Source organism: Desmodus rotundus, chromosome X, assembly GCF_022682495.2.
Source record: "Desmodus rotundus isolate HL8 chromosome X, HLdesRot8A.1, whole genome shotgun sequence".
NCBI lineage: Eukaryota > Metazoa > Chordata > Mammalia > Chiroptera > Phyllostomidae > Desmodus > Desmodus rotundus.
This window is the reverse complement of record NC_071400.1, coordinates 63,220,076-63,243,232: the sequence shown is the minus strand read 5'-3', so window position 1 is coordinate 63,243,232 and position 23,157 is coordinate 63,220,076. Positions and strand designations below refer to the sequence as shown.

At 45.0% G+C, this 23,157-nt stretch overlaps 1 protein-coding gene across 1 annotated transcript in view; it reads right to left on the bottom strand.

The window, feature by feature from the left end:
- ITIH6 (inter-alpha-trypsin inhibitor heavy chain family member 6) overlaps positions 1-18,000 on the bottom strand; it is a 33,497-nt gene extending 15,497 nt beyond the window's left edge. Inside the window, exons 1-6 of the mRNA XM_053917290.1 lie at positions 17,874-18,000; positions 16,692-16,846; positions 10,004-10,114; positions 8,933-9,180; positions 6,609-6,778; positions 1,841-1,957 (exon numbers count right to left, since the gene is read on the bottom strand). Of these exons, the coding sequence (XP_053773265.1) occupies positions 1,841-1,957; positions 6,609-6,778; positions 8,933-9,180; positions 10,004-10,114; positions 16,692-16,846; positions 17,874-17,975 (903 nt within the window). The 5' untranslated portion in view covers positions 17,976-18,000. The remainder of the gene's footprint in view (positions 1-1,840; positions 1,958-6,608; positions 6,779-8,932; positions 9,181-10,003; positions 10,115-16,691; positions 16,847-17,873) is intronic.
- Positions 18,001-23,157: the final 5,157 nt, after the last annotated feature.

Genomic DNA, 23,157 nt, shown 5'->3' with positions numbered 1-23,157 from the left:
TTGAGATTTCCTGCTATCTTTCTGTTATTTATTTCTAGTTTAATTTCATTTGGTTTGTGAACATACTTTGTATGATTTATTGTTTTAAGTTTTTTAAAATTTGTTTTATGGCCCACAATATAGTCTATTTCAGCAAATGTTCCATGTCAGCTTGAGAGGAATGTATACTGTGCTGTTAGATGAAGTATTTTGTAGATTCAATTAAATCCAATTGATTGATGGTGCTGTTCAGTTCAACTATGTCTTTACTGATTTTCTGCCTGTTGCAATTGTCCATTCTGATAGAAGAGAGTTAAAGTCTCTAACTATAAGAGTAGATTTACCTATTTATTCTTGCCTCATGTATTTTTTTTAATCCTCACCCAAGGACTTTTTCCATTGCTTTTTTAGAGAGAGGAAGGGGTAGAAATAAACATTGATGTGAGAGAGAAGCATCAATTGGTTGCCTCCCACATGCACCTGGACTGGGGATTGCACGAGCCCAGACCACGGATCTTATGGGCCTAGACTGGGGACCAAACCTGCAACCTAAGTACGTGCCCTAACTTGGAATCAAACCCTCAACCTTTTGGTTATGGGATTACACTCCAACCAACTGAGCCACACCGGCCAGGGATGCCTCGTTTATTTTGATACTCTATTGTTACGTACATACACATAAAGGATTACTGTGTTTTCCTGAAGAATTGACCCTTTTTATTATTATATGTCCTCTACAAGTTCTCCTCAGCTTTCTCCCTTTATATCACCTTAGAAGAGATGGGAAGGATAGAAAGATTTGGAGTTGGGTATATCCTTTCCTTCACAAGAAGGCTAAAGGGAGACAGTTTTAAATATTTAACTTCCCCAAGTTTGGGTACATTTTTGTAAAACAGAAGTCAGTTAGCCTTAGGTGCCATGGGCTTTGTGGTTCAGAACTTCAAGTTATACAGGCTATACTGTCCTAGAACAGTTGAACATTATAATTCTAGAGTCCCAGAGTATTATGGTTATAATTACTGCTTCCAGAACATGAAGTATTTGATTGAGGCTCTAAAGTCAAAATCTTTTCGGCCTAGGCCTAGGTTTCAAGGGTGCACTGATAGGTGGGCTACAAGGTTAAGTGTAGACGGACACAGGACTCTATGATTTCTAAGCAATATAATGCTAGTACACTGTATTTTTCTGGCTTTCAAGTAAAAAAACAAAAACCAAAACCTGTGGCCCTGGAAATGCTCAGAGTCTGAAATGACTAAGGTTTTATTTATTTTTTGACTCAGGTGTTATGATACCAGAGTATCCTAGCTCAGCTATTATCAACTGGTGTGCCTCAAGAATTTTTAAAACATGCAACACTTAACTAGTCAGGAGCATGAAACTCTTTTTCCTTAGACTCACAAATAAAAAAATGAAAACATCCAGAACAACAATAGCTGTCCAGTGTGAAAGAATCAAAATTATACCTATTTGTTGTCAGATTGGCAAAAAATATATTTTTTGGTGTACCACAGGATTTTAGTAATTAGTTTGTGTGGCATCAGATGAAAAAGATTGAAAATTGCTGCTCTAGTGCAAACATTCTATGATTCAGGTATCTTATGAGCCCAGCAGGTTTGTGATACAGGATCTCAGTGGTTTCAGGCCCCATAGTCCAATGTTTCAATGTTTCTCACATTCTGTGGCTACAGATCTACACGGCTCCAAATATGTAAGGTACCGATACTGTAACATAGGCACAAACATATAAGATCCAAGGGCGAGGGATGATAGGGTCTCTGGCCCCAGAAACCAATGTCCCAGCAATCTCTGCTTGCTAAGATTCAAAAAGAAGAGGTAGGGAAGGTCCTGGGTTTCTCATTACCTGCTTCATCTTGGTACCAAACATGGAGCCGCTCACATCAATAACGAACACCACGTTTTTCTCAACAGGTGGAAGGCCTCTGGGGGCAAAGTAATGAATAAAATAGCCGTCGTAAATCTGGACAAAAGAAGTGAAACCACAAGAACTGTGAAAGCTGGTCTAAACCAGGTCCCCTCTTATTCTCCTACACAACAAACAGCTCTTTTCCTTCCTAGGCCTTATCACTGTTTCTAGTTAAATAGGCATTTGTGCGATTGTTTCTTCAACGTCCGTCTCCTCCACCAGAACTGTGTCTCTTCTGTTCAGACTGTCAGTCTAGGACCTGCCCCAGAGCTGTGGAGACTGGCTTGGGGCCCAAGGCTCCAAGGAGCAGGATCTCTGTAATATGTGAGTTCCTGTCCATGAGAGCTGGGCTTGCACAGTCCAGAGGGCCCCTAGGGACATTTTGCCTGGGCTCCAGGAACTGTAACTATTGTTTTAACCTCCCTCTATAGAGTGAGCCTGGGGCCCAGCTCCATTGCTGCCAGGGGCTGGGAGTTTGCAGGGCCTCCCTCTCCTCCTTAAACCTCCTTTCTGCTGTTGCTGGGCAGACCAGGGAGGGGAGGAGGGAGCAGAGGCTGAGTGAGCTGTTTGTTCAGAGGGGATTGGTTAGACCAGGTGCAGATGCCTCAGGCTGTGGGGGATGTGATTGGCTGCTGCCCCCTCCTCCTACTGAGTGTTCCCTCTGCTGAGCCTGGGGGCTGGGGCAGCTGAGGGAAGGAGGGGGGGGGAGCTGGGAGGGCCTGCAGGACCAGTGTCAGCTCAGCCTAGAGAAGGATGGGCTTGCTGAGGGTCTGAGCTGCCCAGTAGACTGAAGCTGGCTCTGCCCTGGAATAAACAGCTTCTTGTCCTCTCTGCCATTCAGGCACTCTCTGATCACCAGGCTGGCCACACTATCTCATCCTCTCACAGGGGATCTCAGGAGACTCGGGAGGACATCTGGGTCTTCCCTCCACCCCAGCCTTTGAATGAATTCGCAAGTGCCTGTGAAGGCTCTGTCTACTTTCTCCTGGCACTCTACAGCAGTTGCCAAAGGCCTGGGTCGACCACCCTGCAACTGCCCAGGCCAGAGGCAGAGGCCAGCAGTCCTTCTCCTCTGTTCCTCCCCTACCTGGGTGAGTGGGAGCCTCTGGGAAAGTAACATATCTGCCTCTCCGTGGTCCCAAGTTCACCAGTAGCCCCACACCTCACATCCTGTAGGTAAGAGGCATGACCCAGATCACCACCCTCTCACACTCACCTCAGCTGTCATGCCCTCCCACTCTCAGAAATGTCTCCTTGCCTTCCTCATGAAGTAAATGAAGGCCACCAGGCCAAGGTTCCTTGGCCTTCCCACCCCACCCTTGCTCAAGACCCACACCTCCTCTCTCTACTGAAACACAAAAGGGTGCCATGTACCCCTAGCCTCCAGTCAGGAGGTCTCCACCAGTCAGGCCCAGCCCTCCAACCCAGCCCACAAACCTTACAAGGTCTTCTTTAGAATATAAAAATGGTGTGTCTTTTCCAACCACTAAGACAAAGCCCATTGATCCCAATCCTGCCCGAACTTCAAGCCAGCTTCTCTCGCCCCCGTAGTATGCCACGGCGATGAGGTTGGCACCTGCAAGGCTCTTCTAATCTCCACTTCACTCCTCTGCCCACCACGGGCTGAGTCCACCTCCGCCGCACAATGACCTGCTCTTCACTAAAGGCGACAATGACTAGTTGGTTTCCAAACTCAGTGGGTCTCTTTCAGTTCTCATCAAACTGCACCACCCTGCTGAATTTCACAATTGACTATTACTTCTGCTTTCTTCAGGAACCCTTGCCGCTGCGATTTGGGAGATGGTGAACTCTCCTTATTTTCCTACCAGCTCTCTGGTCTGTCTACTTCAGCCTCTTTCTTAGGCTGCATTTTCTCCCCCATCCCTTAAGCAGTGTTTCCCAATAGTTTGGAACCATGGCATGCAAGAGAACGATTATGTTTGTGTAGCACAATGGAGGGGCGTGGTGGGAATTTAGAGCTCTGGGCAGGCTGTGGGCACTTGGTGGGGCCGGACACCCTGCGGATTCAGATCAATAGCTCCTTGAATGGGAATCTCAGGCCTCCCAGAACTGCCCTCCTAGATCTGCTCTTCTGGCTCTAGGCATCTTCCCCGGGTCCTCTGGCTAGCTCTCTTGGCTTCAACTGCCCAGTCTCCACTGGCGACTTCATATCTCTTTCTCCAGTCCAATGCTTTCCACTCTTCCCATGTAACAACTGCATACACACTCACCACTGGACCTGTTCCCTTAGATGTTTGAAGCTGCTTCCAATGGGTCCCACTCATGTGATAAATTCATTTTCTACTCCCCATCCTGCCCTTGTGTGCCTTTGTCATCTAAGGCACCGTTATCCAGGTGGTCACTCCAGATACAAACCTGAGTGTCACTCCTGAATCCCGTGCTCCTCCTTCCCACATTCCGCCAGCCACCCACTCTTCCTGGTTTGACCTGCTGGATATCTCAGGCCCACCCCTCCCCTCCAACCCAAACTTACACAGCCCAAATGCAGGACTTCTTTCTCTCATGCTTCCCTGCTTCTGTTGTGGCCCCTTCCATGCGTGCATCTTTGCAGCTCCTGCTCCATGTGGCCTTTCTAAACCCAAACTCATAACGTCATTCCCCCTCTTGGCTCCCTCATCACCTCAAGACAAATCACACGTTGTTTGTCATGAGCCTGCAGCACTCGCAGCTTTCGGTCTCACCTCTTACCATTTCTTGCACCTGAAATCAGTGCCTTGGGAACTGTGACCTGCTTGTACTTTTCTACACGCCCCTGGATATTTCCAGCCTCCCCTCCTTGTCATGCAGCCCTCGGTTTGCTGCAATGCCTTTGCCCTCTCACAGCCCCGCTCCACTTCCTCCAAGGTGCCTTCCTTGGCCACCCTCTCCCCTCACCATGGCTTCCGTCATAACTCGTGTTGTCACTGAAGGAGCACTTCTCATCCTGTGTCAGTATTGTCTCTCTGTGTTTCTCCTGGGGACAGTGAATAGGACCTGCGTATGACTCACTGCAGGTTTCTGACACCAGCCAGCAGTGGGCGTGACACACATTAGCTTGCCAGGCAGTCCTGACTGACTGAATAAAGGGGTGAATGTGCTGGCCTTTGAAGAATGGGCATAGTTGAGTAGGAAAGGTAGGTGTTTTCCTCACCTACCTCAGGGGTTCTTGGTGAGGAGATGCAGGAGTCAAGACACACAGCGAGTGGGAGTATGGGTCATATTTTTAAGGCCTGTGATTCCACCTATTCTACCTGCTTTTCCACTCCAGGCAAGAGTGAAAAAGGTAAAAAATAAAGAAGCAGATACATACCTTCACACATGCCCCACAGAACACTAGGTCAAGGCCCCTGCTGCCACCTACTGGTGGGGTACCCTCAGCTCCTATTCTGAGAGGGCAAATTACTTTTATTTCCCCTACACGGCAGTTTGGATACGCCAACCCCTGTGCCTCTCTGCACATGCTTTCTCCTCTCTCTGCGTGGATTTCCCACCCACCTATCTGCCCAGGTGGAGGCAGACTCTATTCATTTTTGCCATGTTAATTTGAAGGCTGACCCCTTTAGGAAGGCTTTCTTAAAACCCTTCTCAGTGATGTCCACACATCACCCATTACAGATTTGTACACACACTTTGGACGTTTTATGACTGTTGAGGCTCTATGTGCCTGGCCCCTGAGGGCCAGGACATTCTGGAGGGAGAACAGTTTCTGTGTCCAAGTCTTTTCTGAGTTCTCAGAGTCAGTGGGGACAGGACTGGGTTCGAGTAGCTCTGCTGGGTGGAAATGTGCCCACTTGTGAATTAATGAATAAATAAGTGCACAAGGAGAGGTGTAACCAAAGCATTCTACTAGCGCCTAGAAGAGAGAAGAATTGTGGGTGGGGTGTGGTCATCAGGGAGGTAGCATTTGAGCCAGGTCTTTAAGGACAAGGAGGACACTGACCAGTGGGGAAAGGAGGGAGAAGATGTGTACAGGACGGCAGATAGTATGAGCCGATAGAATGTTCATTCAGAGATGAACGGCAGGTTCAGGTGTTTTGGGAGAAAGGTGTGTGGTATGATGGGGGACGGCAGCCGGAGGGTCACTGTGTGCTGGAGGCAGTGAGAAGTATGGCGGGAAAGGCTGGCTTGCACCAGACATCTCAGGCTGCTGTGCGATTGTTCTCATAAAGCCAAGGCCAAGGGTCTTGGATCAGTGCCCTACTCCTTAATAGTGCAAGAGACCTCTGCTTGTTCATCATGAGTGTGGGAGCTCGGATTTTAAGAGGTACCTGTTTAGGCAGATGGCTCAAATGAGGCAAAAAAAAGTTTTTGAAACATGGAGGAAGCAAGAAAGTGCAAGAGAAGATCGGAGGGAGTATCAGAGCTGCAGAAAGTGTGAGAGCCTATGAGCGTGAGAAACCTGTTACTGGTCAATAGTTCACCTTCCAAAAGGACTGGTTAAGAGTGGGCTATGGCTTGATTCAATTAGGAATGGATTCATTTGGAGCTTGATTCAATTTTTACAGTTCCAGGTCCCCAACCCTTTGGGGGAGCACGTGTGCCTCCCCACGTGTGAAGTCATGTGTCACCACACATCTAGTTCGTGTGCACTGGTCCTCACTGATCCTTAGGGAGAACGAAATGAGCGGCTTGTGGAGGCTAGATTGTTGCCCAGACCCGTGTGACTCCAGAGCTCACGCTCTTTGCATTCCCCCAGCCACCTCACCTGCACATCACCAATGATGTCCTCCATGACGACATCGTACTGGACCACAAAGTCGGCCATGATACCCGAGCTGGAGAAGGCAGACTGGTCTTGCAGTGTCGGGCAGAAGGTGACTCGGACACAGGTCTCTCCCCTCTCAATTCTGGTCGATGGGGGCGAGTCAGCCTCCCCTGTATGGGTGGGGTGGGGTGGGGTGGGATGGTATGCAGGGCTCACTAGCAGAAGCCAAGCAAGAGGGCGTCAAAAGAAGCAATGTCTAAGGAGGTTGAGAAGTAACCTCTGCATCACCTGCTGTTCCTCCTGCCTACAACGCCCTTTCACCTGCCCCACTGCCACGCTCCTTCCTCTCCAAATCCTGAAACCAAAACCACCTGCTCTGCCTCTGCCAGCAAGCCCACCCAGCCTGGCAAACCCAGCCCTCCCTTCAGCTCCCAGGCTCTGGCAGTCTGGCCCTCCTGTACAACTCTGTCCTGGCTGCCTTGCCATCCATCCTGATGCCCAGGCTCATGTCCCCGGGTAGACCAGCAGCCTGGGTCTCCTGCCAGAGAGGCCGTGTGTTGTGTGTCGTGGAGAGAGACAGACACACAGACAGGGTCTAGGTTTCCTCCTGTGCCTGTTACTGCTGTGGGGAGTTGCAGTCTGTCAAGGTTCTCCTCTGGGATAGAATTTCATGTGTTTTCTCCCCCCCCCCCCGCCCCCCGTGCCTCTGACTCTCAGAACCACGTGTGTGAAAATGCCTTTTAGTGCCTCATGAAAACACAGATGAATTTCTGGCCCCGGATGTTTGCTGAGCTGGCCATCATCAGATCAACTCCTCTGGAATTTCAGTCCAAGACAAATGTCCATTTAAACATGTCTCTGTGCCTCCTTTTTTCTCCCAGAAAATGGAAACTTGGGAATTCTGCCACCCCACCCTTTCTGCTACAGCTGTCAGGAAGCTTAGGGCAAACTGAGGCCCCATACTCTCTGAGGAGCCTGCTTACATACATTCCCTTGACTTCCTTCCTTTCAGAGGTCTTTGTTCTGTTTTTATCCCCACAGGACTGGCTCTACCCTCTGTTTTAACCTTTAAGGAGCAGGGGGAGGGAGCTGCCATTTTTAGCTTAGGGTGTAAGAGTGCACGCTCCAAGGACTGAGGCTGCCTGTGGGGCCCCGGAAAATTATTCACACTCGCTAAGCCTCAGTCTCCCCATCTGTGGTACAGGAACAATAGTAGCTCCTATTTCCTAGATAGCATTTGTGGGGATTAAATGCAACTTCATGTAAAGCATTTGGCTCCATACTTGGCTCTTAGGAATTGCTTGATAATTCTAACAATCACAGTTATCATCAAATCTTCATTACTCTGCACCAGTGATTTGCAGGGAGGAATTTTTTCAAGTTGTCACCACAGTCCCAGGCCACAGATGGCATCTCCTCATTGTGCAGATGGGAAAAGTGAGGCAGAGCATCTGAGTGATTTGCCTGCACCCCCACCTCAGGGGAAGGTCAAAGCTGGGACTGGAACCCATGTCTGCGTGTCCCTCTCTCCTCCGTGTGTACCATACTGTCGCTCTGGGTTACCGGGGTCAGATTAGGCCAGAACTCTAAGCTCAACAGCTTGTGAGGGTGGCCATGTGACTTGGGTGATTTCTCTGTGCTTGTCCACTCATTTCTCAAAGGAGGTAGGTCGGCCAGGTCAGTGGTTCTCTCACCTGGCCAGATATCACGTTCACCTGCAAACTGGCCAGAAACAGATCCTTGGGCCACTCCCCAACCTACCGAAGTGGAGTCCAGAGGGAGGGCCCAGGAATCTATATTTCTAACATGGTGATTCTGATGTAGCCAGTCTGGCCTTCAAATACCTCTGGTTGGAATCTGAGCAAGGCTGGCAGCCAGGACATCTCCCAGTCTCACGGTGCTTGAGAAGATATCGTCAAGGACATCCTGCACTTTATACTGTCCTCCCACTGCCCTTCCATTGTGCTGGTGATTCCAGAGGAAAGCAAGATTTGGCTTCCACAACCCTTAGCATCGTCAACACATGATTTCATTGAGCCTACCCAGCAACCCTTCCCGTAATCTTTATTTTTTTCATGAGGAAAATCACAACTCTGGGAAGTTGTTGGATTTGCTGTTTCATGTAGCTTGCAAAGGTCAGACTAAGTTTATAAGTCTAAAATCCTAAACTTCTAACATGTTCTCTTCTCATTGTTTGAATGGGGAGGGATCTTGTTAGTGAGCTCATAGCAGAAGTGGTATTAGGTGGAAGCGCAGGGAAAAGGGGAAGTTTCCCATTCTGGGAATGCCTGTCTGATGGTTGGTCCTTAGTTCTGCCCACATACTTGTGTGGGTGTTGGTGTGCAGGCGGCTGGTCCTCAGAGGTGGTACGTGAACATAGCCAATGCCCGTCCTTTCTGACACTGTGACTTCTATACTTAGCCTTGCCACCAATTGGCCAGGCCTCAGGCTCACCACCAGCTGGTACTGGCCCTTGTGCCGCTGCAGCAGTTCCTCATAGGCCAGGGAAAAAGTAACCTCTTTGCTTGGTGCCAGGCTGGTGGAGATGCGGAACTTTTCTGATTCCCGGTCCCTGGACATGAAAGGGAGGAGGGTGGGAAGTGGTTGGGATGCAATGAGGGGGAAGGGAGCTGTTACATGACCTAGTTCTGCCCATCCCCACCCTGGGCTCAGCAGACCAGACAAGACTTCTAGTTTTACTAAGTCCTTTGCCCACAGTTAGTCATCCACCCATTAATTTGTCTCTCTCCCTTATTCATCCTCATAAATATTCTTCCTGAGAAATTATATCACAAGAATTCTATCACAAGAAAACTCTGTCAGTGAAAATCTGAATCTAAAGTAGAACAATAAGGGGCTAATGATTTGTTGTTTTGCAAAAAGAGTTTTCAATTTACACAGTATGCCTATTCTCCTTCAAATAGCCCCTCACACCCACCCCTCCCCAATGCTTTAGACTAAACGTGTCTCAATACGCAGTAGTCAAACCTAATATTTACATTCTTGATGAAACTTTTTGGGAAGCTGGAAGGAAACATTGAAGGAAGACAATACCTTTCTGCCAGCAGAATGGAACTCAGTTAGGAAACAGGATTTGCTTTTGAAAAATTTCACTTGAACATAACCTGACCGGAAGGTGCCAATTCTTAAACAAGCCACATCCTGCTGGCAGGAGGAAAGTGGAAATGGGGAAGTAAACATCCATTTATTGAACATTACTCTCTTACAGGCTTTGATATTCATTAATGTACATTATCTTCATGTAATCCTATGAAGTAGAGATCATTGTTCCCACTTTATAGACGTAGAGACAGAGACCCAGAAAGAACATGTGTAAGCCCCTGATCACACAGCTAAGATGAACTTGCCATGCTTCAGATTAGATGGAGCCTTACCTGATGCCTACATGAGCAGCTGTCTTTCCCTGCTGATGGGCTTCCTCATAGATTTTCTTTGCCTGGTGCTTTTCTTTGACTTCTGCAGTGTAGACTTTATTGTTTATTGTCCTGATGGAGCAGGAAAGAAGGAGGACAGACAGAGACAGAGAAATGAAAAAGAAAATGTGTAGAGGTAGAGAGGAAAAGAAACACATAAGGGAGATGAAGGAGGAGGATGGAGGATGGAGAGGGAAAAGGACAAAATAGTACAATAAAGCAGGAACAAGAGAAGAGAGGAGAGGCAAGGGAGATAAAACCAGGTGAAGCAGTTATCAATATCTCTGCTTGTCATATGAGGAAATAGAAATTACACAGTTGGCAAATGGTGGACCTGGTGTTAGGACTTTATGTTTCTCAAAGTAATGAATGAATTCCATGTTTTGGCACATAAAATAATTTTAGGAGGGACACAACTGAATGTTTTTATTACAGTTACTATATATTTGCTGTGATGTGTATTAAACGTAAGTAGCACATTGAACCCATGAGCACACAGATATTGTTGCTTAGGATAAGACTAACTTAAGTAATCCTAAAAAAAAATGTATCTGTTTAAAGAAAATATATTAAGTATAGGGACTTCTGGCCAAGATAGAGGCATAGGTAAATACACTTTGCCTCCTCACACAACCAAAAGAAGGACAAAAACAAATTTAAAAACAAAAAATAACCAGAACTGCCAGAAAATCAAACTGTATGGAAGTCCAACAACCAAGGAGTTAAAGAAGAAACATTCACCCAGACTGGTTGGAGGGGCGGAGAGGACTAATGGCAAGGTGCTGGAAGAATCAGGGCAGGTGAGGCATTTGGCAGACCAAGGGAGGTGGTGGCTGGTGGACTGGGTAGTCCCACATTTGCATGTGGATAAACTAGGAGGAACAACTGGGGAGTGAGACAGACTACATAACACAGGGTTCTAGCATGCGGAAATAAAGCCTCAAAACCTCTGACTGTAAATAGCTGTGGGAGTTGGGGAGGCAGTGGGAGAAACCCCCAGCCTCACAGGAGAGTTTGTTGGAGAGACCCACAGGGTCCTGGAATGTACACAAACCCACTCACCCAGGAATCAGCATCAGAAGGGCCCAATTTGCTTGTGGGTACCAAGGGAAGTGACTGAAAGTCAGCAGAGAGCTGAGCAAGCAGCACTATTCTCTCTTGGAACCCACCCCCACATATAGCACCACACTGCCACCACCTGACTTGCCATACCCTAGCGAATACCTAAGGCTCTGTCCCTTACTACGTAAAAAAGCTCACCCAGACAAAAAAATATGGACCAAATGAAACTCAACTTTGATTTGTTGACCAAAGCTCATAAAACAGAACTAAGTGATGAAGAGATTGGCAACCAATCGGATGCAGAGTTCAAAACACTGGTAATCAGGATGCTCACAGAATTGGTTTAATATGGTTGCATAATAGAGGAAAAAGTGAAGGCTATGCAGAGTGAAATCAAGGAAAATGTACAGGGAACCAACAGTGACGGGAAGGAAACTGGGACTCAAATCAACAGTTTGGAACAGAAGGAAGAAATAAACATTCAACCAGAACAGAATGAAGAAACAAGAATTCCAAAAAAAATGAGGAGAGGCTTAGGTACATCTGAGACAACTTTAAATGTTCCAACATCTGATTCATAGGGGTATCAGAAGAAGAACAAAGGCAAGAAATTGAAAACTTATTTGAAAAAATAATGAAGGAGAACTTCCTTAATCTGGCAAAGGAAATAGACTTCCAGGAAGTCCAGGAACTTCCAGGAAGCTCAGAGAGTCCCAAAGAAGTGAGACTCAAGGAAGCGCACACCAAGGCACATCATAATTACATTACCCAAGATTAAAGATAAAGAGAGAATCTTAAAAGCAGCAAGAGAAAAGGAGAGTTACCTACAAAGGAGTTCTCATAAGACTATCAGCTGATTTCTCAAAAGAAACCTTCCAGGCAAGAAGGGGCTGGAAAGAAGTATTTGAAGACAGGAAAGGCAAGGACCTACATCCAAGATTACTGTATCCAGCAAAGCTTTCATTCAGAATGGAAGGGTAGATAAAGTGCTTCCCAGATAAGGTCAAGTTAAAGGAGTTCATCATTACTGAGCCCTTATTATATAAAATGTTAGAGGGACTTATCTAAGAAGAAGATCAGAAATATGAACAGCAAAATGATAACAAACTCAGAACTATCAACAACTGAACCTAAAAAGAAAACCAAAAGCAAACTAAGCAAACAACTAGAAGAGGAACAGAATCACAGAAATGGAGATCACATGGAGGGCTATCAGTGGGGAGGGGGAGGGGGAAAATGGGGGAAAAGGTACAGGGAATAAGAAGCATACATGGTAGGTAGAAAATAGACAGGGGGAGGGTAAGAATAGTATGGGAAATGGAGAAGCTAAAGAACTTATATGTATAACCCATGGACATGAACTTAGGTGGGAGAATGCTGGTGGGAGGATGGGTGCATGGTGGGGAAGGATGTGACAACTTTTGCTATTGGTAATAGCATAATCAATAAAATATATTTTTAAAAAGAAAATATATTAAGTACAAGTGGTAAAATTTGTGAAAGCAAAATGCAAATTGCTGCAAAGTGATCTGGGCTTGACTAGGGAGGGTTCCTTGACCTCAAGAAGCTCAGAGACTGATGGAATACTAACGGACTTATTTACCCCTGTTTTTCCCACTGCTGTAAGGTAAGTAATGAAGTGTAAAGGACTTCAAAGAAAGGAGAGAGCGCTTTTGCTCAAGTCTTCAAGAAGGACCCTGGAGTATGTGACCTTGGGCCTGGGCCTGAAAGACAGGGAGGTTTTGGATAAATGATCCTCATGGGTCTTGCCTTCTCAGTTTCCTATGTTGGCTCCTTCTCTTCCTCTCCTCTCTCTTTCCCTTCCTCTGTTCTTTCTACAGTCACTCTGTAGGTGAGGTCATCTAGCCCCATGGTTTTAAATATCATTCATACACAGATTATTCCTAAATCTATGTATCTCAAGTGTGGACGTGTCCCTCAAACTCTATTATATATACAATTGCTTACTTAGTATCTTCAGTAGAGTCTGAAACAACCACCTAAAGCTTAACATATCAAAAACAGTTCTTGGTATCTCCCCCACCTCTCCAATTTGCTCCTCCACTTGTTTTCCTTATCTCAGGTTATAGTTGTTCAGCTGAAAATCTTAGAGTCATGCTTGACTCCCCTCTTCCTCTCACACTCCACATGTAATCCATTAGGGAATTTTGGCTCTATCTTTAGATACATTCACAATCTGACTACTTCCCTCCACTCCCACAATTGCTACCCTGGTCCAAATTACCAACATCTTTTGCTCTGATAAATGCAATAGCTTACTAACTGACCTCCCTCTTTAAAGCATTGCCACCTTATTATCTATTCTTTTCATAGCAGTAAGAGAGATCCTGTTAAATCCTAAGTCAGTGTCCTTTTTTTGCTTAAAACTCTCTGTGGCTCCCATCTCAACTCAGAGTAAAAACCAAAGTCCTCACAAGGGCTCCCATGCCCCTATATAGTCTGGCTCACTGTCACTTCTTTAACTCCATCTCTTCTACACTTTCTCCATTCATTCTGTGGCAGCCATCCTGGCCTCTTTTCTGTTTTGTGAATTTGTTCAGCACACTTCTATCTCAGAGCCTTTTCAATGACAGTTTCCTTTGCCTGGAACACTGTTCCTTCAGATCTTTGCAAGTCTTATACTCTCTCTTCTTTCAGGTCTTTGTTCAAATGTCATTTCCTCAGAGACATCCTTAATCACTATAAAATAACACCTTCCTACTTACTCTCTATTTCCCCGGCTCTACTTTCTATTTCTTTGTAGCACTTCCCATCCACAAACTGGCTTATACTTCCTTGTTTGTTTTTTCCTTGTCTCTTTTCTCTACTTGACTGTGAGCTTCTTGACAGCAGGGCTTTTGTCTGTCTTATTTGCTGCTGTATTCCCAGGGCCTAGAATATGGCTTTGCACACAGCAGGCATTCAACAATTACTTGTGGAATGGGTATTCCAGACAGACAGCAGGAAAACACAGAATGTGTTTCAGGGAACAGCAAGTAGTTAGTTAGTCAGATTTGGCTAGAGCAGAGAGGCAGGGAAAGGAGGTATGCAGAGAAATTTGGAGTGGTTAGGTAGGATTAGAGAATAAAGGGCTTTGAACATGAGACTCAATAAACTCATATGGCAGTGAAAACTTTTGCTATGGAGAATGAAAGTCATGTATAAATCTTGAAAAGTAGAGGGTTGGGTCAAAGCTAACCTTTGAGGAGTGATAGGGAGCTCAGTGTCCTAGAGAACATTAGTGCGATTCTGTAAGAGGCAGAACAACAGTATCTATTTTACAAATAGAGGAACTGAGGCACACATATTGAGGGGGTAGGGGGGCAGGAAATTATTTGACCAAAGCAGCAGCTTCTGGTTATACTTGAGGTGGATATGTGGAGAGACCACTCAGGTGGGAGGTGTTTCTAGGCAGCTGAAACAGACCAGTGGCTGGCCTAGTGTGGGGGTGGGCAGAGCTGGCACTGCCCCAAAGTCTCCTGGGGGTGTGGGGTTGTAGGGTGGAGCTGGTCTGGCAGCAACACACTGGGGTCTCTGTGTGTGTGTTGCCTCCAGCCAGCATACTTTCCACAGAGTCTGCCCAAGAACATTTCCTCCAGCCTGCTTTGCTTAATTTAAAAATGTTTTTTTTTTCCTTTTGGTGTTTTTTCTATTGAAGCAAAAATCCAAATTCTGCCTGATTGCTTGGCCCTTGCATCATTTGACCAACCAGCTTTCTGGTTAGCCTCCATACTCCAAACTTGTTTGACTTTGGTCCCCCTAGATCCCCTGCATGCAGTGATTCTGATCCCTTCAAATCTTACCCACATGAAAATCCTGCTTCAGGGAAGCCCTCCTTGATTACCCCATAACACTCCTCTGAACTTCCTGCCTAGGAGCATACCTCTCACCTCCTCCAACCAACCTGTCCTTTCTCCAGGGTAGTGCCATCTGCCTATCAAGGCCAGGAGGTTTCTGATGATAATGCCCAGGTCCCAGGCCTGCTGTTGAGGCTCACAGGCTGTTTACTGTACAAGGCCACCCCCAACCCTCTGGTGAGGAAGTCTGAGCAAAGGCTGAAACTATGCCTGTGCCAGCCTCACTCATCTGCCAAATCTTAGTGCCTCTCCCTAAAGCCAGGCACCTTTTTCTAACTCACACTAAGGTGCTATATGGGCCAATAAGTGCCCCCACCCCACTCAGTTTCCCCTTATCTGCTCCTCCTCCCACATTCACCATCTCAAGGAAGTCGGTGTCATTTACGAGGTCGGTCAAGCTGAAATCAGTTTACTTACTACCCATATACACCAGGCTCTTTCTTCTCTATTATGGTCTCTCAAATCCCACTGCCACTGCACTGCTCCAGCCCTTAACACCCCTCATGGGACCGCTACCCTGGGTCCCTTACTGAGCTCCCTGCTTCCTGGCTGGCCCCACTAGTCCACCCCCACTTCATTATCATCACTCCTTGCTTAAAACTTTGCTACATCTTCTCATTATTGGCCACAGTTATTTCTAAAGTGGAGTACTCATGCTCCATGGGGTGCTGGGGACAAATCATATGAGTGTGGGAGAGAAATAACATTCTATTTACAGTGCTTTTCTTCCTCATCCTTTGTTTATATTTTTGTATATGCTTTATAATATACCTAATATATTTGCTGAGTAGTATATTTCTATAATTTATAAATGAATAAATATACATATTTGGGGAATACATGGTCGACTGTTTCCTAATGGGTGTCCAAACACAAGATGGTTTGGAGACCATCAAGCAATGGTTACGTACTTGGTCTGGCATTGGAAGCCCTCCCCCACCTAGTCTTTCCTTACCTTTCCAGTCTCATTTCTGACCTCTCTAACCCCAGCTTGTGCCCTACACTCCAGTGACACTGAGGTACTTTTAGTTCCTGTAATGAGGGGACATTTGCCTCTGTACTTCTTTTGCCCACATTCTCCTGCACTGCCCTAGCCCTGCTTGCTTGGTGAATATCTCATATTTCAAGCCTCAGTTTAGCTGTCACCTTTGTGAGGCTTTCTCTGACTTTCTAGGTGTGGGGAACTGACCACTGTATCCTGATAGTCCTCACCATTCCTACCATCTTGTATTCACACTTCTCTTTATTCCCAGCATACTTTATTAAAATTATCTGCTTCCTTTTTCACGTCCCCCATTAAACCATGTAGTCTTTGGGAGCAGGGACCATGTGCAATTCATCTTCCTCTTTCAGTAGTACCCAGTGCAGTGTAAGTTATACAACCAGCATTGGTAAGTGTTTGTTTAAAAAAACAAAACAAAACAGGATGATATTATCAAGGACTTATGTGCTCGGCACTGATTTTAGCATGCATTTTCACATATATTAACTCATTTAATTCTTGCAGGGGGTTCTAATTTTATTCTCATTTTACCAATGTGTAAAATGAGACTCTGAGAAGTAAAGTAACTAGTCCTGAGACTCACAGATGGCAGAACCAGGATTCAAACTCAAGAAGTCTGATCTCACAGTGCATGCTCTTCATCACTGTGCTCTGCTAAAAAACAAACAAAAGAATGAACGAATGTATGTGTGAATGAATGAAGCAGTGACTTTGGAAGCAGACTTACATAGTAAAATTGGAGATAAAGGCGAGACGAGGCAGGTCCAGGTCAAAGATGGCTTCATGGGCCTCAGCATGTGGATTGAACAGGACAGAGGTGACCAAGGTGTGGGCATAGCGAGAAACCACAGTAGAACGCATGGAATAACTTGTCATCAACAGCTGAGAGAGAAGTCAGGGACGTGGATTAGATAGACTCTATCCTTGGTCTAGATAGATTAGTACTTGGGAATCTGAGATTTCTGTACAGGCCCCGGGGTAATAGTGGAGAAACTGAGGTCTAGAGAGGGAAAACAATCTCTGTCATCCATTTCATGGATCATCCTAAGTGAGCTTTACCAAGTCTCAGACCAAAGACTCACAGAGGATCACAAATCAAGGGACCTTTGAATAAGTGTGTCTCCAACTTTAATGTACACATAAATCTCCCAGAGATCTTGTTAATATGCAGGTTCTCATTCAGCAATTCTGGAGTGGGGCCTGGGATTCTTCAACGCCGTTCTAAAAAGCTTCCAGGTGATGCTAATACTGTTGGTCCACAGATTTTGCTTTGAGTAGCAAGGCTTTAGAATATAACAGAACAGCTGTCATTCATTGAGCCACACTCTATGCAAGGCACTGTGATTATACACACACACACACACACACACACACATCAAGCTTCCTGTTTAAGATCTCAGGTGTAAGGAATTGCACTTGATAAGTGCAATTATACACCAAAAGCATAATGAGCATTTGGCATCTATAATCTTATTTAATCCCCACACTGGCTCTATGAGCTAGATACTATTATTGTCCATATTTTATGGATGTGTTCACTGGGCCCAGACGTAACACACACGTAGTTTATTCTCAGTATGGGGCAGTGGGAAATGAGGGCATTTGGGATCAAATGCTGGTTCTGCCACTTCCTAACTGTGTCCTAACCTCTAAGCATCTATTTCCTCCTCTGTGTGATGGGGTTAATCGAGCCTACCTCACGGGGATGCTGTCAGGACTAAATGAAATCAAAACTCTAAAGTTTCTAATGCAGCACCTGACGTATGCTCGGCAAATGGTCTTTTCTCTGGTCCTAGATTATCAGTCGTGGGTCTGAGGAAACAGACTGAATAACCTTCTCCTATCCCATCCCCAAGGAGCAAAATTTCTCATAAATCCCATAGCTTTGTTCCCTCATCCCCAAACTGACCTTTGTGCTTGATGAGGGGGGGGCAGGAGGTCCCTGGTATGTCAGTTCAAGGAGAATAGTCAGAAAAAAGCTGACACAGATGAGGCACCTCCACCCAGACATGATGATACCTCTGGCCTGGGTCAGTTGTTCACGTCCAGAAGGTCTGAGCCCAATCCCCAAACTCTTGCTCTTTTAAACCTCCAGGTATCCCTTCTCTTGAGAGGGAGGTACTATCCTGGAGGGTGGGGAAGTCTCTGAATGTAGCATTGAGGCCCACACAAGCCAGGATTGTCTAAGAGCTGGGGCTGGCATCTTGCCTGGAGAGGGGCCAGTTCCATGCCTCCCTTTTTCCCTCATCCAGCTCTAAGATGAATGGAAACTAAACATACTGGAGTGCTGGGTCTGTCTGTTTGCTATGTTGGCTCAGGGTGGGGTTTTTCTTTCCTATAAACATCCACAGGAGCCCAGTAACTGAGGCCAGAGAAAGGTCACTTAGCATTGATCATTTTTAAAAGGTAGCAGGTATAAGACAGGGCTTGGTGAGGCAAGGCCCTAATCCTGATCCTTCCTGGCACTGACTTTAACCTTGAGACAGGAGGGACTTAGGGTCTCATCAAAAGTAGGGCTCCCACAAGCGTGAGACTTATAGTCTCCAGAATAGTCAGAGGCCAAGACAAGCTAGGGCAAGACTGAGAATGTAACAGAGTGGTTCAAAATAGAAGTACTGCATTCAGACCATCTGGATTTGAATCTCAGTTCTGTCATTTACTGACAGTAATATTGAGCTAACTAACTGCCTTGTAGCCTCAGTTTCCTCATCTACAAAATGAGGGTAATAACAGTATCTACTTCATAAAGTAGTTATGAAGATCAAATGCTTTGCACATGGTAAGTGTTCAGTAAATATCAGCTGCTAGGACTAGAGTGGGATGACACCTGATTGAGATCAAAAGTGTGGGAATCTCCCTGTCCTTCTAGAGACCTAGGTGAGGGAGAGGTGGGGTGATGCCAAGTTGATAGGTGTTAGTCTGTCTGTGGGAACCAGGAGATGCTCTGAATTGTGTCTGCAGGTACTGTGAAGGATGACAGTGAGGAACGGAGCTGAGAAAGTGGAAATTACTTGAAGTTCTGCACACAGGACATCAGCGTCAGTCAGAACCTTTATCTCTCTGCCCTTTCCACCCACATAGAGCACATGGAGCCACAGCAGTTACCTCCAGGCAAATCTCGAACGTCATTTTACAAACTGCGTAGGGAACACTCTGACTTGTTCTATGGCATTTGGTACCACAGAACAAAGCCTTCTCATTCTGGTATTTGCGTGACCCAGAATCTGTTATTTGCCACGACTCCGACGTCCACACTAGATTTCCTGTCAGAATTTTCTCATGGGGGAGAGCCCTAGTGAGAAAATAGCCTTGATTATACAACAACAGAGAAACTCACATTGGCTACTTTTTCCCTTAACTAGGAATGGATAACCAAGGATCCTCAGGAAAATTAAGGGAACCTGCAGCATGACTAAAATAAACAAATAGAATAACCTCAGGGCAATCTTGGAATTTTGGAAACAAAAGAGAATTTCAGAAAAAAAAAAGATGTTTTCAACAAAATCAAGAAGATATAACAGAATGAAACAAGAACTAGATGCCATAAAATGGCTACAATTAGAGAAAAGGAAGACTCCTTAGAAATGGAAAAGAAGTGCTGAAATTAAAAAAAAAAAAAACAAAAAACCCAGAAGGCCTGGGAAGTAAAATTAAGAAAATTTCCCAGAATGTAGGGCAAAACCCAAAGAAACACAAAGAACAAGATAACATTTAAGAGATAGAGATTAATCCAGCAGGTTCAACATGTGAATAATAGGAGTTCTAGAAGAGAGAAGAGAAAAAATGAAGGATAATTTTGTCGAAAACATATTTGAACTTAATTTTCCAAAGCCGAAGAAAGATCTCCAGATCAAGTGCCCAGAACAGCAAACCCAGGAAACTGTGATTCCAACCCAAGTAATTACTATTGCAGCAGCCTCCTCACTGATCTTCTTGCTTTCCCCTTTGTCGTCCTCCCCTCCACCCCTGGACAGTATATTTTCACAATAGCAAGAGGGATCCTTTAAAAACCCAAGTCAGATCCTCTCCCACCTGTACTCAAAACCCTCCTGTAACTGTATTCGCTATTCAGTGCTTTACATCCCGTGACTATTCTGTAATTACCAATCTGTACTCCTCAGTCCCTTCACCTTTTTCACCCAGTCCCCCACCCCTTTTCCCCTCTGTCAACAATCAGTGCGTTCTGTGTTTCTATGAGTCTGTTTCCGTTTTGTTTGTTCATTCATATTTTTCCTTAGTTTCCACATATAAATGAAATCATAAACTACGTATGGTGCCAGGTGGATACTGAAAATATCTGGAGGACACTTTGTAAATTATATGATTGTCTAACCACTATACCATACACCTGAAACTAATACAAAATAATATTGAATGTAAACTGTTCTTTTTTTAAAAAAAAGCCCTCCTATGGAATCCACTGTGGTTTACAGAGCCCTATAAGCTTAGGCCCCCATTACCTATCTGACCTCATTTCCTATTACTTCCTTCCCTGCCTTCCTCCACCACTCTAACAACCCTGACCTTTATATTCTTCAAAAATGACAGGCATGAGAAAAACAAAAACAAATACATGCCAGACTCGGTCCTGCTCCAGGGCTTTCTCACTCACTGTTCTTTCTGGAATGTTCTTTCCCTATGCTTGCTCTCTCACCTTTTCAGACAGTCTTTCTCTGACCAACCTATTTAAAACTGCAGTAACTCCCCATTGTTTCTGGCACTCCCCATCCCTTTTACACTGATTTATTTTATTCCATAGCATTTATCACATTTTAACTTGTTATATATTTATATATTTATCTGATTTTTTTCTCTCTCTCCCTAGAATATCAGCTCCATGGGGGCAAGGATGTCTGTCTTCTTCACTTCTGTATCTTTTTTTTTTTTTTTTTAATATATTTATTGATTATGCTATTACAGTTGTCCCATTTCCCCCCCCACTCCACTCCATCCTGCCCACCCCCCTCCCTCCCACATTCCCCCCCCATAGTTCATGTCCATGGGTCATACTTATAAGTTCTTCGGCTTCTACATTTCCTACACTATTTTTACCCTCCCCCTGTCTATTTTCCACCTATCATCTATGCTACTTATTCTCTGTACCTTTACCCCCCTCTCCCCCTCCCACTCCCTTATTGACAACCCTCATGTTCTAGTTGTTTGCCTAGTTTGCTCTCGTTTTTGTTTTATGTGTGGTCGTTAATAACTGTGAGTTTGCTGTCTACTTACTGTATCCACTTCTGTATCTTAATCTTCTAAAACAGTGCCTTGACCCATAGTACACATTCAATAAATATTTGTTAAATGAATGAATACAATGCAGGCCAATAATTCAATAAAAAAAGAAGACTATTAGAAATTCTCTCTCTTCCTCCTTCCCTCTTGCTCTCCCTCCCTCCCCCCCTCTCTGCAAGTGTTTAAGAAAATAATGCCCCAAATATACATCAAAATGAAATATAAAATGATTATAAGCACCTGACAGAGTATAATGAGATTCCATTTGACCTTGATGGCGGAAACATTCTTTTTTGAGAGGCCCAAAGATTGTGACATTGACTTGAAGAGAAGGAAGTGTATTCCTGGCTCACAACTTGGCTGGGTATTGAAAAATATTTATACAGTCATGATAATGTAGATACTGTTTATTGGTTTTCAGGTTTTAGAGTCAACCTGGGGACAAAGCAAGGAAGACGTGGTTGTGGCTACAGAACAGAATGCAAGTGTTAATAACCTGGACCATGTAAAGGAAAGATGAAACTGACAATGTGGGTCATTGAATGGGCATGGGAGGGTAGTGGCCCTGATATCCTTGTCTTAAAAAGTGGGCAGTCAACGTTATCTCTCAAAAATGGTTAGACTAGCCCTGGCTGGTGTGGCTCAGTAAATTGAGAGCCAGCCTACAAACCAAAGGGTCACTGGTTCGATTCCCAGTCAGGGCACATGCCTGGGTTGTGGGCCAAGCCCCCAGTAGGGGACAAGTGAAAGCCAACCACACATTGATGTTTCTCTCCCTCTCTCCTTCCCTTCCTCTCTCTAAAAATAAATAAATAAAATCTTTAAAAAAAAAAGAGCAGGGGGAGAGGGAGTGTTAGTCCAAAAGTATGTAGCTAGTTTTCTTATCTATGGGAAATGTGCATTTAGTTTAACAACATATAGTCATTTTTGCTGTGGAATAATATCCTTCAGAGCATAGAGTGGTACAAAATGAATTAAATTGTCCTGCACATAAAAGGAGGAAAAACATTAGATTTTACCAACCTCAATAGAGGACATAGGAGCCTGGAAATGGAAAGGAGGGGGAGCGGCACTCTCTGTATGTTGGGGGGCAGAAAGGGCTCAACAGTGATGGGGAGTGGGGCCTAGGAGAAGGGACAGTTAGGCCTTTCCCAGTAATAGGAATGGCTGAGGAAATGTGAAACACACGAAAGTCTGATGTCCAACTGTAAGCTGATTGCTATGTTGTGCTGTATGATGTAGATGACTAAAGAGGTGGTAGGTACTCTTAGAAGGAAACCATTACCATCCACTCTTAGCCTTATCTCTGAATTTTGGAAAATTCAGAGGCACTGATTTTGTAGTTTGGGGGAAGGAAAATGTGTTGGGAGAGGATTGCTGTCGAGAATATTCTGGGCTTCTCATTTAAACTCTAGAGGTCTGAAATCTCGGATACCCCAAGATTAGGCAGTTTCATTACCTGACAGTCTGAACAGAGCTGCCTGGTGATAAATCAGCTTTTCATTTTTTCCCTTAGTTGATATGTAGTATCTACATGATCTCAGGTATTTGTCTGCTAGTTTGTGGATGCTGGAAACCATTCTGGGACTGAATTACCTAAGTTCTTCAGAGTGTATGGGTAGATGTTGAAGGTCAAAAGATTCCAAGAGTTCACAAGGAGAAGAAGGGAGGAAATTTTTCTGGTCAAATAATGAAGATTGTGAATGCCTTTGTGTTTTGTCTCCTGATAAGGTTTCTCCCTGTTCTCTGATTCTCAGGACATAAGATACCGTTGGTTATAGTATTGGGTTATGAAGGTAGTGACATTGTGAGGAGGTTTTGAAGGTTTGGCTTTGAAAATCTTCAGGAATGCCTCTCTGAGGGACTTAGACTGAGATTTTTGCCCAAGACCCTTGAATTCAGTATCTCCTAATGTTCTGACCCTGCATTCCTTTAAAGTTATGCCATGACCCCAAAGG